The 17982-nt window shown below is 38.6% G+C and overlaps 1 protein-coding gene across 1 annotated transcript in view; it reads left to right on the forward strand.

Moving 5' to 3' along the window:
* Positions 1-1154: 1154 nt before the first annotated feature.
* The window catches only part of znhit6 (zinc finger HIT-type containing 6), a 35286-nt gene continuing 18458 nt past the window's right edge, over positions 1155-17982 (forward strand). The window contains exons 1-5 of the mRNA XM_044361683.1: positions 1155-1348; positions 3798-3863; positions 7427-7533; positions 7686-7771; positions 10460-10563. Of these exons, the coding sequence (XP_044217618.1) occupies positions 1233-1348; positions 3798-3863; positions 7427-7533; positions 7686-7771; positions 10460-10563 (479 nt within the window). The 5' untranslated portion in view covers positions 1155-1232. The remainder of the gene's footprint in view (positions 1349-3797; positions 3864-7426; positions 7534-7685; positions 7772-10459; positions 10564-17982) is intronic.

Consider the following 17982-nt stretch of genomic DNA (forward strand, 5'->3'; position numbering starts at 1 on the left):
TGATGCCACCGTGACCCGGTCCTGGATAAGCGGCAGAAAATGGATGGATGGATGGATGAATGGAGGTATTTAACAGTAACAGTAAGTTGGTTTAGTTGGAAAGTTTTCAGTGTGTAGTTTTCTGTGTGAACCTACACATTAGCAAATTAGGCTGTTTTTTTTTTTTTTTTTTAAAAACTCTATAATATAATGAGCACAATTCCCATATACTACCAAATTACATAACCCTTTCAAAGAAATATCCTAAAAATGAACAGTTACACAGCAGATACTTTAAGGAAATTGCTGAAAAAAAACTAACATACACTGTGAAAATGGTGAATTTAAATGATATGAATATTTGCCAGTGTCCCTCGCACGACTGTCAAACATCTGGGCAAATATCTCAACATGTGTCAGTGTGTAAGTAACATGTTACTGTTGTAGCTGCTGGAGATGAAGCTAGTTTGAACTACTTTACATACAGTTAGCTAGTTTAGTCCAGTGGTTCCCAGCCTAGGGGTTGGCCTCTCCAAAGGGTCACCAGAGGAAAGAGGAAAAAACAAGGTTCTGATGCACAAATCTGTTTTCAGTTTTTGGAATTTTTCTCTAATCTTTGATTTTTGGTGAAATATTGGATCATTTGAACATTTATTGAAATGAAAACCATGTGAGAAGTTTAGAGGGAAAAATCACTATTTGGTGGAGCTGCGGACAACTCATAGACATCTGAAATGTGACCCCGACTACACACCGCTTTTTGTAAGACATCAAAAGCCAAAAAGGTTGTAAACCACTGGCTTCATCTTTAACAATGTGTTGTATTTTAAAAGCTTGTTATATTATCCAATGTACCAAATCTTCATCTGAAAATGAACTAAAGCTGTGAAATAAATGTAGTGGAGTAGAACGTACAATATTTCCCTCTGAAATGAAGTGGAGTGGCAGTATATTTTAAAATAGAAACACTCAAGTAAAGTACAAGTACCTCAAAATTGTATTCAAGCACAATACTTGAGTAAATCTATTTAGTTAATTTCCATCACTGCTTGTTTTTCATTGAGTAGTCACTACTCAGTATTTCCTTAGCCATCACCGGAAGACGTTGTAGTTCTACTCTACCGACACCGGGAGGCGCCAATGAGCAGCTTTCAAACCGGATCTTGTGTCCACGTGCTGCCGGCGGAAGTGGATTTGTTTTGATGCGGAGTTGAGCTGCTGTGTGTCCAACGTGTGGCCGCAGTGCTCTTGAAATGTGCTCTGTAATTTTACCAACAGCAAACATCATGTCAACTGTGGAGACTCAAGCGGACAACAGCGGTCAAGAAGAAGAGTCGAAAGGGAAGAAAAGGAAGATTGCTCTGTCCAAGTAAGTGTTTTAACGGTCAGAAACAAACTGCTAAATTAGTCAGCTAACAGGTTCGTGCTTGTTTTAATGTTTGTTTAAGTAATGGTCAAGCGCGGTTTTGATACTTATTGTAATTATAAACTGAGTAACAGATATTCTCCGCAGCAAGGCGCAAGTAACCGGTAGGATGCTATCAGACAGCTAACGTTAGCTACGTCAGTTAACGCTGCCGGTGTCTCGGGGTAATGAGTGACTGTGGGTACATCCCAAGTCTCTTAAATTTTATCCACGTTTCCCTTACTTGCGTCCTTTCGTCTTAGTCCCTCCCACCGTGGATACATGGAGAGACGCAAGGAAACCACGCGAGGAGAGAAGAAACGAGGAAATATGTTTTTAGATAAATGAGACGTTCTTTCCTCTTAAGCGTCATGTGGAGCGACGTCCGTTTCTGATGACGGCGGCAGCTGACCACAGCTGGATCAGCTGTCAGTCGGCTTTAACAGCTGTAGAGACTTTTGATGGAGTTGTTATCTGCCCATATGTGCACTCTGATAATACTAATAAAGGTGCACAGTTATCACTGCCAGCATCTGTTTTCTCTCTGTAGACTTTTACCTGTTTGACAAACACCTGCACATGAATGAAAATCTGCATTTTGTGTTTATATTGTGTACTGTGTCCTGCTCAGAGGCACATGAGCCATTAATACTGGCAGAATGTGTTTATATTATTTATTAATTATCTGTGTCTGTATTTAGTGTTGTTAGTTTGTTGTTTAATGACTCAGAATATGATTAGAGTGTCTTTTGAACACCGGAAATGATCTATTTGGCTAAATATTTCAGGGAAAATAGAAATTATGTAACTCATATCAAACTCGATGATCAGGAATTTTCAGCCTCACATGTGACTGAATGGAAATGACGACAAATTACGTACAATATAAATGTGTTTTACATTGTGTTTCTTGGTGACAGACAGACTCACTCTGACTTTAATTTCATCCATAATAAAAGTCAATAGGGGGAAACAACAGATCATGAAAAGAAAAAAATCTTTCTAATAAATGAGGAAAGTTGTTTATGGTTCTTTTGTTGATCAGATTAACAGATTTTAAACTAGATGATGAATCAGAAAACAAATAAGTTATAAAACCTGGAAGTGATATACTTGAGTTTAATCTGTAATCTGTCTCCACTTTTCTATGAGACTGCAGTGATGTTGTGATGTATCAGATCAGTCCGATCAGCTGCAGCGTCCAATCAATAGCTGATATCTAATAAGGGGGCTTGTCGGCTGGTAAAAGACTTCTGTGAAGGCAGCTCTCGTGTATCCTTGTCATGGCTCCTCAGAGATCCCTCCTCGCTCCTTGGAGCAGAAATAAGATACTTGAGTCAGCCTTCAAAATGGCGGACCAGAACAACTTCTGGTTCAATAAGAGACTTGGTGACAAGTGTCAAATTCCTCATAACGCTAGCTGCTCTGCTAATCTAAATTTTTCCCCCCATAAAAAGTAACTTCAATAAAGGAGAATGCTTCTTGTTGTAAGACAAAAAAAGACCGGATGAATACAGACAGGTGCCAAATTGAAGGAAAAACCAAACATAAAGTGTCTCAGTAAGCTGTTGGGCCACCATGTGCCACCAGAACAGCTTCAATGGACCTTGTCATTGATTCTACAGTCTCTGGAACTCTACTGGAGGGATGAACACCATTCTTCCATAAGATATTCACTCATTTGGTGTCTAACACATCGGTCCAAAATCTCCCATAGGTGTTCAGTTGGGTTGAGATCTGGTGACTGCGAAGGCTTTAGCATATGAATCACATCATTTTCATACTCATCAAACCATTCAGTGATCCCTCGTGCCCAATGGACGGAGGCATTGTCATTCTGGAAGAGACCACTCCCATCAGGATAGAAATGTTTCATCATAGGATAAAAGTGATCACTCAACAACTTTGTATTGATTTGCAGTGATCCTTTCCTCTAAGGGGACAAGTTCCAGTTCCAGTACCAGATCCCCTCATTGTAGGGGTCAAGCATTCAGACCTGTTCCAGTTTTTCCTTTCATTTGTCACCTGCCTGTATATTGTATTAAACATTCAATTAAGAGAATTTAATGCTTTGAGGAGGACGTTTTCGTGTTCTGTTTGTGTTTTCAACAGCTGCCGTCACTACAACAACCACGGACGCATTCAGCCGAAAGTCACCACTTAACACGGTCACTCGTTAAACCGAAACACCACCCCGAAACTCTCAGACTCTATGTATCTCTATGTCTAACTCTATCCTTTTATCTGTTGTTTCCATGAGTTGTGAGAGTAAGAAATTTCCATGTGTAAAGTTAACTTTTATTCAGGTGGCTTGTTAATTGTATGTCCATTTTGTACAGCTTTTCCTCAGTATCACTGTAAAACTGCCCACAGTCTGTGTTTGTACTGTGTTGACATTTTATCTTTCCAACAGCTGTGGTGTGTGTGGATCAGAGGAAGCCAAGTACAGATGTCCTGCGTGTCTCACACATTCATGCAGGTAAGATTATTGACCTTAAATCCAAAGTAATACAATTATTTTTTTATCTGAAAAGGTCCTGCAGCAGTGGTTCCCAACATGGGAGTCGAGAGGCCCCCCAAAGGGTTCCTAAATAAATCTGACAGGTCACAATATGATAAAATGTATAAGAGAGACAAATGGTTATCTTCCACGTTGTTCTGACTCTTCTTTGTGCTTTTTTTTATTGTAAAATATCGAATGCTTTCACCTCTTCAGGCCTCTAAATATCTAAGAAGTGAAACACTTGGTTAAACTGATCTCAACTGATTTACGCACTAAAGGCAATAACTTGTGACAACTTAATTTTAAAGAGTCACAAACCCTGAAGGAAATTTAATTTGCTTATTATGTCACTTTCTTAATGGTGCACAGGTCAACATCAGCATGTTAGTGCTATTTTCTGGAAAGTTCACTCAACTGATCCCTTTAATACAGAGACTTGAGGCTTTTTTGCACTAATAGAGCAGCCCATATCCTGTCTATAATTCTGCTGAAATCCTTATATTAAAGATTAGAAATGCTGTGAGTTCCATGAGGCTTGGCAGAAAGCACAGTGTAGCATGAGTATGTTGACAGAACTGTTGCATAGCTTTTGCAAAAACTCCCAACCTGGTCCAAAGCTTTACTAAACGATCTCCCCCAGGGGCTGTAAAACCGTTAGAGCTGCAACTAACAATGATTCTCATTATCTATTAATCTGACAGTTATTTTCATGATTGTTGTTTCAGCTTTAACATCTCCTGACTTTAACACCCCCCCCCCCCCCCCCCCCCCCCCACACACACACACACCACCACCACCACCTATTGAGTGGTATCATTTGCAAACATAAAGATATATTACATGGATGGTTATGGTTACATATCATGTTTAGTCATTGATTTGAAATCTTTGACTTTTTTCTTCTTCAAAAAGACAACTCGGTTGAACTCAGCTAAATTATCAACAGAAAAAGTTGAAGTTTGGAAAAAAATATCCAGAGTTATTATGCTGTAAGAGTTTAACACGCTAAAACAAAAGGTTTGATTGACAACAGTCTGGCAACATGAGCATAACATAAGCAAACAGCCCCACAGCTATCATCGCATTTTGATTCAAATACGTCACATTACTTTTTTTTTCCAACTTTCCAACCAAGACCTGCTCACTTCAACCCGTAGATGTTCTTACTTTGGCACGAAATGTTGTATTCATGCAGGACCTTGTTGCTCATAGTAAGAAGCTGATTAAGAAAATATGCTTTCAAGGCCCTCGAGTTATGTAACCTGTGAGCTGAGGGGACAATGGGATTGGTATTGCCAAACGATGTGGCTTGTGCAGTTACTCAAATAAGATATTTCTGTAGAGGAGAGCGAAAGTAAAGCAGGGAGAGAGAACGGGCTCCGAACAGATTTAAGGTTCATGGTAGATCTGATAGTCTTCCGTCGTATTGAGCACTCCTGGACTGTGTTTGTCCTGACTTGTCTAAAGGTTTTGGCATTTTTGTAACTGAGTCACAGATACATTTAATGTCATTTCCACCAAAACAATTTGCATTTGTTCTCTTTTTCCATGACCTTGGGTTTTGTGGTAGTTTGGAGCACAATTGCATACAGATTTTCCAAAAAAAATAAACCAAAACGGCCAAAACCCTCTATCATGCCAACAAAATAACAAATAAAAAAAATACTTGTTTATCACATGAATAAAAGTTTTTTTTTTTGTCTTGTGAATGGACTTTCACTTGAACCTCTGTTATATCTCTATGATGAGATCATATAATTTCATACTACATAAAAGCTGTATTCCATCTGTGTCTGATACTGCTAATAAAAATCAAAGAAATAGTTCTGCCTTTTTCTGATAAAAAAAACAATAATCACTAAAGAATTATGTAAGGTTGGTTATAAAAAAAAATATCTTCTGCCTTTGCATGCGGTAACATAATATTTACGATTGACTTGTGGCCATGTATTTGTTTTTACTGACTATTTATTTTGATTCATGGCCGGGAACATCATGCCACAGTTAATGGCAACAGTCCGTGGCCTATTCCTCGAATTCTGTGGATATGAAAACATTTACAACTCAACCTTTAAGGAATTAATGGCATGTTGATGGTCATATTTGACTTTGTCGTTAAGATTTATCAGTGGGCAATAGAGAACGTCTCTCATGGTTGCCTGTTGTTTTGGGCATTATTCAGCATTCCTTTTGCATAGTTTCGATGGATACAGTCTTCATCTGACTCTGGCCAAATACCTTTCTCTAGGTAAGTGTCTGAAAATGTGTCTTTCCATGCTGGAATTTATTTTATTCAGTAAGATCCTTCATAAAGCGAATTACAGGCATTTTGAATGATAGTAAGAGTTTTGGTAATATGCTAGTGCTCGAATACATTTCAGTCAAAGGTTTTTTTACTTAGGTAAAAGTAGCTAATAATACTACCATGTGAAAATACTCCTTCCCAAGTAACAGTCCTGGATTTCAAAATCTTATTTAATTAAAACTACATCGGTTTTATCAGCAAAATGTACTTAAAAGTGTGTTATTTTGAGCTAGTTCATCTTAGTTAATCAACAGAGTATTAATCGGCAACTTTGGGGGTCGATTTAACCACTTTTGTCCAGACCGAAAAGACTTCAGCTATTGGATGATTGCCATGAAATTTGGTCCATATATTCATGTTTCCCTCAGGATGAATCCTATCGACTTGATCCTCAGATGTTTTCTCTACGGCCCCCATTAGGTTGACATTTTTGGGTTTTATAGAATTATCACAAAGTTAATGGATTCCCGTGAAACATGGTAAATGATCCCCGACTTTAATCTAGCGCCATCCTCAGGTCAAATGACTGATGACATTTCCATCAGTCTCAGTATTCAATATAGCACTGTATATTTAGTGCTAATTAGCAAATGTTATCATGCTAGTATGCTAAACTAAGATTATGAGCATGGTAAACATTATATCTGCTAAACATCAACATGCTAGCATTGTCATTGGGAGCATATTGATGTTAGCATCATTATGCCTAAGCACAGCCTCAAAGAGCTGCTAGCGTGGCTGCAGACTCTCAGTCTTGTTTAAATAAAAATGCCAGTGAAAGCTTTAAAGGCCCACTGCTGTTCAAACTTTATTGAAAGTGCGTTTAGCTTGAGAAGGTAGAAGAGTTTCAGCTGGTAGTGGGAAAGAAGTGGAGCACAAATGTTCTCAGCTTCTTATGATTCTGTCTTTATTGTCTTGGCGAGGTGCCTATGGCGATAGTCCGCATAATCATGAATCAGGAAAAAATTGGTTGGGTTTTCTTTGGATCTTACTCCTCGAACACGGATATTGAAAATCATTCTGGAATGATGATAACCACTTTATATAACGAGGGAAATCTAGTAGTGTTTGTCCACCTGCGGTGCTAGTTATTTGTTTAAATTATTCAGGGGTTTTTGCACTGTTGTACGTCTGAGTTCAGCAGACCAACTGTCCTTAGATAATAGATCTTATATAACAATTGTGAAAAAAATCGAAGCCTTACTTTAAAAATCTCTTTTTCTGTGTCCTCCAGCTTGCTGTGCGTGAAGAAACACAAAGGCGAATCGGGATGCAGTGGAGTTAGAAATAAAACTGCCTTTGTGACCCTCTCACTGTTTGATGAAATGACACTTCTCAGTGGTGAGCATCTCCTTCATAGACACAGTTTTCAAAATCATCGGGTTACATCAGACAACATCAACATCAAGAATAGTTCAGCAGTATTTATGACAAAACACTTTTGGTATAATGTGACAGCAGGTGTGTGTTTACTATTTGTTCTCTACCTGTAGACTACAGGTTTCTGGAGGACACAGGGAGGTTTGCTGATGGTGCAAACAGGGACAATCTCATCCGGACACCCCGTTCTACTTTAAAAGTAAGCCCTTGATTCATTGATGAAATCATCTTCTATGACTAATGTTGGGTACTCTGCATCAGGAGTAGATTATGCTGGAACCACTTTAACTCTTAAATTTATGTGACCATGAATTAAGCTAGCAGTATAGTAGAAAAAAAAACAAAATTGGCCACCTCAGGATGAATTGTAATAACTTTAGTGATCCCTTAACTTTTCATTTAGTGCCGTCATCAGGTTAGAATGTTAATGTGTTCAGTGCTTTGTTTATTACCAAATGCCAGCAAAATAAATTACATTCTCATCAGTTGTACTTTCTGTTTTAGTGCTAATTAGCAAATGTTAGCATGCTTGCATGCTAAACTAAGATGGTGAACATGGTAAACATTATACTTGCTTAACGTCAGCATGTTAGCATTGGCAGTAGAGCACCACTGTGCCTCAGTGCAGCCTCCCAGAGCCACTAGCCTGGCTAGAGACCCTTGCTTAACTGGTAAATCTTATTCAAGAAAAACAAGGAAAAAAGCTTGTTTTTATGATCTAGATACATCCAATATATCTGGATGTACTATTAAATTTCACACACCATTAGGGAAGGGCATTCTAAAGTTATTGTCTCATTTTGTTCAAATAATAACACATGTATGTTCTTGATACATAGAAGAATTGTTTTGTTATTTAATGACTAAAACCAGATGCTGCTCTCTGCAGTGTTGTCACTACTGCTCATGTGTTAGCTGTGAAAAGGGCAGTGGTTCGTAGCTGTTCAGCCAGTTCAGCAAAGACTGTTCTCCTGAGTGTTGAAAAATGATCTTAGCATAAAATTATGGTCAAATTGAAAGTTTATACAAGGTAAAATTTAAAGCTTCTGGGTACTGAAAGCACTGTTGAAATGTATCACAAACGAAATCATTTTCATCCAAAGCAAGAACAGACTGACCCCAAATTCTGACCGTGTTATCTAAAGACCGGTATGTTAAGCCAATATCTTTATTGACACAGTTAATTACAGGCAGTTAATGTCTTTATCAGGATCACTTTTCAGAAATTACTTGAATAGAAGAAGAAATGATAAGATAATTAAAATAAATTAAAATAGCTTTTATAATTTTTTTTAAACCCTTAGATGCTTTTGGGAAATTACTTTTGGCCGAGTACAACATTGCTACTTGCATTATGTACATGTATATGTGTGTGTGTGTATATATATATATATATATATATATATATATATGAGAGAGTTTGTACCTCCTTGAATTCAAAAGAAGTAAACAATAATTATGCACAGTAATTCTAATAAAAACTTTACAATAGTAGGAACCAACAACACCTAATTGTTTTTCTCTTTGTGCTTTTATTGCTTCACTGGTCGTTTGTGGCTGCAGTTATGCAATGCTTTCTGCAGTTGCTCCAAACCACAGAAGACATTAATTTATGTAACATCCAGTGTCCCTGCCAGCTTTCACCTGTACTGTTACCACAACACAAGACAAGTAATATTTGATCGCTTGGATTAATACACGCTCTTTTATGGGATTTTTAGAGGATGTGACTGCTTCAGCGGTCACAAATCAATCAAAATAATGAGGCTTATTCTCAGCGAGAGATAAAGGCTTGGCACATGATGAGCTTTGGGATTTGGGTCTCCTCCAGAACATTGCAAGTACTGTGATCTGTTATTAGCCTTGTGTAGCCCTACCTTTTAATAAATCTCTTTTAATGTCTCTCACTACCCGCCAATATGAAGTCATGAAAGAGCTGCATGAGCGCCAGAAAGGAAAGGCCTGTCCTTTCAAATTTAGATGAGGGAAGTAAAGAGAAGTTCAGGTCATCTTTGGTTTAATTGTTAATGAAACTTGCACAGTCAGATTTATTGATGCAGAACAGATGTTTGGTATTTAGACCTATTTATTCTTGCAGAAGATGCCCCCCCCCCACCCTCACTGACTTTTCCACTGAACTGAAATGTCAGCCGGTCTGTGGTCCCAACAAATCTGTTCAGGCTCAAGAATAGGAGCTTTCTGTTACATCCTGTTTCACCGAACAGTTATTTTGTCTGGAGCAGTCTGCTGTGAAATCTTTATTAAAGGTCTTTAACTGTTGCGTTGTTCAGTTTGGTTGTATGAATCTTGATGTGCTCTTTTGGCCTCTATATAAATTCTTGACCATACCTTTAGTATACCTCTGTGATAACACTGTACACAGAATATGCTGTCTCTGTGTCCTAATTCCATACTACAATTTAATCTACAGGATGTACTATATAGTAATTATGACAGTATACTTGTTTTGCACTTTGCATACAAAAAATCGGCATACTTTAACAGGAAATTATGTAACGTGTGCTATTGGATGTCGACCAAACTATGACTTTTGAATAACAAATAAAACTTGACAAAGAAAAGAAAAATGTTTTTTCCAAAGAGTTAATACTTATTTTTTTTTGTTTCCCAACACCTGCAATCTATTTAAATTTTTTGTTGCTATGAACTGTTTCTTTCTCTTTGTGCCTTGCGTAGTGTCCATCAACAGCACTTAAGTGTTTTTTTTTATGCATACTGACGGTTTTGAGTATACCTACTTTAGTTCTAGTGTGAACACATAACATACTCTAAACCTACTTCAGATTAGCATGTAATATGTAAAAGGGACACATCTCTAGTTAATATTGTACATACTATATAATATCTTTACTTTTCTGTTGTTCAGGCAAAGAAGCTGGCAGCCAATGCCAGGAAAATGAACATCACGTTGAGGTTCCTCCCCATCACGTTCACCAAGAGCAGAGAAAACTCCACCTTCTTCCTTACAAAGTAAGAATACAATCTCTCTGATACAGACAACAAATTTAGACTGTGCACAGAATAATTTGAAACACAGGGCTGGCACTGTGTTATAGTATTTGTGTCATCCTTTGCTGAGTAATCTCAATTTAGTTAACATCGCAGACTTGCAGCTATTTAGTGACTCAGACTGTTTTCGTAACGTAGGCTGTGAGACAGTGAGTCTCTTTTCCACATTGGCACACTTAAATCAACATTCATAATGTTAGACTTTCACCGATTTATAATCATATCAGCGATTGAAGAGGAAATTGCTGATGATTTATTAGACATGCAACAATACAGACACTGATATCGGTCCAATAGTGACTCAAATAGCTGGATCAGGTATCAGTGACAATGGGCCGATTTATTTTTAATAAATAACTATTCCATAAATTTACATCCATGTGTTTATTTGTCACATTTTGTTTTACAAAGTTAGGAATGTTCAAGTCAAGTCTGATGTTGCCTTACACATAAAAGAAATGATCCCAGTCTCTTCCACACAGTGAGGCATACAGCTTATTAATAACACACTGGTATGGGATTGATACTCGGTATCGGCCCAAAGCCCAGGTATTGGTATCAGTATCGGGACTGAAAGAGTTGGATCGGTGCATCCCTATGATTTATTTATTTATTAGGCAATGGAATATAATAATGAACTGTATAAAACTGAGTACGTTCCGTAACTAATTCTAATGATCATTCTAATCATTCTAATTATTATTTATTGTTAGTGGCGGAGTCCATCGTTTCCTCACTGGATTGAAATTGCCTTCACATGCAGACTCTAAACCATAACCTACTGCAGGATTGGGTAAATAAAAAATATAGTTAAACCATTACTGCTGTATTTGTAACGAGTCTAAACTCTTCTTCATCTTCCAGCTGTTCATCAATAGACTTCTATTTAATTTTCAGGTATTGGAGATCAAACATAATGATGAAAGGATGATCAAAAAGTCTAGACAATAGCCCAAGCCTTTATGCACATGAAAAAAACCCCACAAAACATTCTTTTTATTTTGCCATTGGCATCTCGAGATAATGCTGACTGTGATGAAATATTTGAACAATTGTGGATTTTTTTATTTCCTAACAAGATAATAATCTTACACAGATGCTACAGTATCATAGAAAAATACAGAGCACAAACACAAGTAATACAACAGCACGAGTGTTTGGATTTCCATCAGAGCAGCACCACTACGGATTTTACCCAAACATTGTGAGACTGTTTATGATACGCTCCGTCACAGTCAAAGACAACACTTCACGGTCGTCTGGTGAAGTCCTGCTTAAGTCTGTAGCCAAATGAGCTTCTGATTAGTGATGTTTAACTTTGCCACAGGATGGCACTCTTGTTAAGCCCTAACAGTAGTTGTATCTAGTGCTGGCGCCTCTCAAGTTATCTCCTGACTCTGCATGGTGATGAAACATGGGGCATCTTACCTGTGTCTGTTAAATATGTGAGAGATAAGTTATCAGGAGTAGCTGAGGAATCGGCGATATTAGCATTCTCTTACAGACTGAATGAGTTGAAGTTAGAAAAATTGTCAAGGGAGATGTGGCCAGTTACATATGACAGATAGTGCAGTGATGCTACACTTCATAACAGTTCTGGTGTAAGCAGTGATGTATAGCAGGGTACACTCCTCCACACTGGACAGTTGTAGCCATTCTGTCGGCCCTTGTCAGATGTGTTGAATCCTGGATATGCAGCTTCTGTGCTTCCACCAGCACACAAGACAAATCCATACACAAATGCACACATGTAAATACAATAAACATTCGTTATGTTGCTCCAGGCAAACTATCATTGGGCATTTGTCTTCCATTATGATAGTAACCCAGTTAAATTTATAATCCTTCATGAAGTGAAACCCCAAATGTTATGCTATTTATTGTATTCATTTTTCCCAGCAATAGCTATTAAATGTATTCACATTCTGTAATTACTTCTTTATATGTTTATTTTGTATTGTTCGAACTACTGCAGGACTAGGTCAATTAAAAACCATAGTGAAACCCTTTACTGTATATGTAACGAGGCTAAATTCTTCACATTTATATCAACAATGTATTACATCTTCCAGCCCATTCATCAATAGACTTTTATTTAAATTAGTGCATATTAAACATGTCATTAGGTAAGTGTACAGGTCTATCCTTTTCAGCCTTGGGTTGACAAATAGATAAGTAGAGTCAAGTAATATCTCGCTCTGTACCAAATGCACAACTAGATTAGTCGCAGAGGATCCATATAAATTTTCAGAAATGGTTGGTCAGTTTTATTTGTATACTCCAATATCACAAATCACAATTTTGCCTCAGGGGGCTTTAAATCACCACCCTGTTGTGAGATCACTGTCCCACTGTTCCTAAGCTGTCAACCTCATCTGCAATACGTTGAGAGCCAGTTTCATCGTTATTGAAATGCTCGATATTTTCCTACATGTAAGTCATTTTCTAATGTGCTATCTCATGAAGCTGAGGGGTAGGCATGGAGTTATTGGCTCAGGTTAGTTATGACGATCAGGAAATGTGAAACATCTTTCACTAAGCATCGTCATGTGGGACGTTAGCTTAACTGAGGAAAAAAAAAAAAAAAGGAGAGACAAAGCATTTTTATGATTCGTGTATTGTTTAGATTACGATTAACACGCATCATTTTAAAGGCATGTGTTGTTATCTAACCTGTCCCTAGTGGTTTTGGGAGAAGTTATTTAAGTGTCGTCAACATGCATACTTGTTGTGATTTAGAGACTGCAGTCTATTACTTCTTTTAGACCCTGAAGTTGTGAGCAATTTTCCAATTTACTCAATTCTACTGGTGGTCTTGTCATGTCTGGCACCTCTTTTCCTTCTTGGACAACCTTCTGTCACTCATTTTCCCATTTCTTTTGAGGCTGAGCCCTGCCACTCTAATCCCTCAGTGGAAGAATAGAGGGGGGGAGAAGAGGGGAAAATGGTTATTGAACTGCATATTAAAGTTTTACAAGTCTGAAATGCCCAGGGACAACATTAGGTGCCAATCAGGATTGCCACTAAAAGAATCCTTTGTCAGTCTCTCCAGCTGGCTTTATGTTGTTACTTTCCCTCTCACCACCCTCTTTTCCATCCTTAAAGTCTACCACTCTGTCATGTCTGTCTCTGATGTTTTGCAGGCAGTGAGTTAAATGTGCACGTCACATCTCAGGATGAGGCAACATTATGTCAGGTTGTAGTAGCAGACTCTGCCCACCCTCCGACCCAATACATTTCCAACTCAACACCTGTGAAACGGTGACGGTTACAAGGTTTTTTGTAGGATGAGACCAGTATACCTTTTTAAGTTTTAGTCATTTCATACGTGAAATACACCTGGGGAAATGTGCTAAATCCCCACAACAGCTCCAGCAAAAGCCACACTGCAGCTGCAGTCTCCGTCCAGAAATCCCGAGCCAGCTGCACAGCCTCATTGCTTTGTTTAGTCTGGTAAGTTTCAGTATGTCTCATTGCGAAGATTTTTCAACTAACCACAACAGTGTCCCATTCACAGAGCAGCAAGCGGACACAAGGGATGGGATGAAAGGTGTACAATAAATTGTGAGGGCTAGAGAGAGAATGTGCTTCAGAATGTACCAAGTACATAATATAAAAAGCAGATGTGTGAGCAGTGTGACTGCAGCTGGTTAGCGACATATTCATGCTACGCACTCGTACTGCCAGAGAAGGATCATTACTGGCAGACAGCTGACTAGAGGGCTTTCATGCCTGGCAAGTGTGTGTGTGCGTGAGTGAGTGTGAGTTTGTGAGCATGTGTCTCTTTGATTAAATGTTTGTACGCAAAATAATGGTTTGCAACTATTTTCTTTCCACCTCTTGGCTGATGACTAATTTCAAAAACAAGGCACGAACAGTAAAGAGATTGATGAAAAATTACAGGCTGCCTCTCAGTCCAGCCTTTGGAGGGTAAGTATATAATAGCTGGCATTTGGCAGAACATTGGGAGTAGTTGTGTTAGGGTGGAATTATGTTTTCTACAGCCTCAACCTGGCATGGCAGGGCATTTTCCTCATAGACAGATTGAGTGGACTGGACAACATATTGCAGAAGCAGTTACTGTAGATAATTACTGAACATATTTCTGTAATAACTTGAAATAATTAGTAATATGAGCTGGTACATACTTTTATGCCTCTGAGCGGGTGACAGCCGTAGCCAGAGGCATTATGTTTTTGGGTTGTCTGTCTGTCCCATTCTCGTGAACGCAATATCTCAGGAAAGCCTCGAGGAAATTTCTTCAAATTTGGCCCAAACGTCCACTTGGACTCAAGGATGAACTCATTAGAATTTGGTGGTCAAAGGTCAAAGGTCACTGTGACCATACAAAACACATTTTTGGCCATAACTCAAGAATTCATATGATAATTATGATTTAAGTTTCACACAAATGTCTAATAGGATAAAATGATGAAGTGGTGCCATTTTAAATCCAAAAGGTCAAAGGTCAACTTCACTGTGATGTCATAATATTCTGCAAAAACACTTTTCTGGCCAGTACTCAACCCCATAACTCAGTAATAGAAGGGCAGATTGTGACCATTTCACATTTGGTTGGATACTGAATTGGTGACACTAATCTTGGGTGCCCACCTTGAAACTGTCATGATTTTATTAAATTCCTTCAAAGTCTTCACTACAAATATTATGAGTCTGGACAGACACGGTTGGAAACTGCAACTTGACTTGTTGGCGGAGGCATACGACCACGAGGCAGCATTTCCAGTTGCCATATGTGTCAGTTTCTCATATATTGGGTATCAGCCTCAGTTAACTCTACTCTCTGTGACAGAATTTCCAGATATTGACAGGTGTTCAATGATTGTGAAGTATTTTATTAGACAAAAATTATTGTTTTGCAAATGAAGTAGAGTCATAATCACCCACAATTAGATTCCTGGACCTGGTGAACTGGATGCATAGGCCTGTTGGAGCAATATCTGTGTTGGCGTGCCTTATTTAAGGTGCCATTTTAGGTTGTCAAACCTCCTTCCAGTCATCCTGAAATATTCAAAATGCACCGTATCATTCACCGTACACATTTGTTACACTCGCATGCTAAACTTTCCTTCTTTGTTTTCTGTTCGGCATATGAACAGAACATTTCCTCTTCCATTTCTCCAGCTTTACATGGAGCTACAAAAGAACCAAGATCATCGCCTCACTCCTTGTCATCATCCGCTTGTTCTTCCTGCAATTCTTTTATCCATAAAAGTTTTTCCTCAATATTATTGTGTGAAATGAAACGGATACATGTTCTCATTCTTTTTTTACTGGTTGCATGGTACTAAATGGCATGTTTCTGCCACCGACTGATTACTTGTACACAGCAGGACTACAATTTGGAAAAGGTACTGATACATTTGCCTGCAGAGAAGCATACTGAAGCCTATCCTATATACAGTAATGATAATTAACTGTAGAGCTGCAATGATTAGTCGATTAGTTGCCGACTTTGACATTAATCGCCAACTATTTTGAAAATTGATAAATTGTTTTGAGTCAATTTTTAAGAAAAAAATATCCAGCTTCTCAAATGTGATTTTCTGGTCGAGAAAATAGAGAAATTACATGCGATGAATAAAAATGTATGAAAGCAGACAGAACCATATTTTCTCCCCAGATTTCATCAGATTTCGACTATTCATCACCCTCCACGCAAACATGCACTACGACTGCTACTTTTCAATTTCAAATTAAGTTCACATAAAACAATCAGCTTCAACTTTAGTCAAATGGTTTTAGACTCCAACAGACAACCCTCTGGCTGTCATTGGCTTGATTAACCGCCGCTGATGCAGAGCAGAGTCTGTGCCAGCTGCCATCCGCGACAAGCTCCACATCAGAATGGCAAGCAGCAGTTTCATCACTGTTGCAAACTCTGTCATCACAATTGGCCACACAACAGAGGGCTACATGCTTCTCTCTGGTTCTGAGTAAAATTCCAAACTGTAAATTCACCAGAAACCTGAGTGTGCTGCAAGAGCTAGCGAGAATATAAACCTGTCATGTGTCATGTTTGATTGACTAATAATTTAGTTTCCATGTGTTTAAAATTAATTGCATAGTTTTGTACAAAGAAGAACAGAACAGAAGAACTCCAATGCGATAATGACTTTTGGCCATGAGACATTTCTCATTTTTAAGCCACACCGCTACTTTGGCTCCATCTGTAAATTGGCCTGTTGGTCCACCACTTTGGTTTTGAGCAAAATACTTTGACAACTTTTGGATGGATTGCCGTGAAATTTGGTACACACCGTCATGGTACCCAGACGATGAATTTTAATGACTCGATTATCTTCTGACATTTCATTTAGCGCAACACTGGTCCGTATCAGTTTATGACAGAATACCTAAAGCTGATGACCAGGCACATTAGGCCCAAATATACATTTTTTTTGTCCCTTAAGTGGTAAAATTCTTAGAATAGCAAAGCTGTCTCCACATTTTTCATTCTTTCAACATAACAGCAAGGATCATCACAGCCTCATTGAGCATTTAGCATGGTTAGTCTGTACGTTCACACACATACCTAGACCCTACAAGTGATACATCTTTGTGTTCTGGGTTTTCCAGGGATAGCAGGCCCATGTGTTAACATCTGTCCAGCAACTGAGGCTCATGCCAGAACTTAAAGAAGGATCTTAAGATGCAGCTGCCTATAATCTTTGTCTTCTCTCCCTTTCGTCCATCAGCCTCTCTGCCGTCCCATCCTCTTGACGTTGGGGATCCAACCGTGACTTTGGATATTGGCTTTATTTGTTGTATCTCAGTAGAGAGGCCCCAAAGTCCTGTCATCTCATTCTACCGGCACCCACTTGCCACCCAAATGCTGGCATCTGCCTCTGATGGGCAGATACACAGGACACACAGTTTCATATGTTACACCATTTTTATTGGATCTGTCCAATCCTTAATCCAGCCAGATGGAGTTTTGCTCTGACTGCCAGACCACCAGTCAGGCTTTCTGCTCTCTAGTGTTGATGGCACAAGCAAACTCCAATTCCGCGTTTAATCAACAGTGTGTGTGTGTGTCCTTGTTAATGAATTCATCTTTTCTTCTCGGAGTCTGCTTTATTTCTCAGTCTCCCTCAGGGATGCAGACAGTTGCTCAGACTTACTTCACTTAGTTTCAGTTTAGAGAGACAGCCAAAATTTGCATCCTGGAAGGCTAATGGGTTCAGTGTGCTTATAAAAAAAACTACCGTAAATTCTCAGATTGTGTCCGCGGTCTTTATTTACTTCAGTGGCCTTTAAATGGTAGGTTTAATTGCCTATATAAGAGACAGGCATTTATTTCTTATTTCCCCTGTTCCCCAGTTAATGCTCAACTCAAAACCTCCTCCATGTTGACCT

The sequence above is a fragment of the Thunnus albacares genome, chromosome 9 (assembly GCF_914725855.1).
Source record: "Thunnus albacares chromosome 9, fThuAlb1.1, whole genome shotgun sequence".
NCBI classification, from domain to species: domain Eukaryota; kingdom Metazoa; phylum Chordata; class Actinopteri; order Scombriformes; family Scombridae; genus Thunnus; species Thunnus albacares.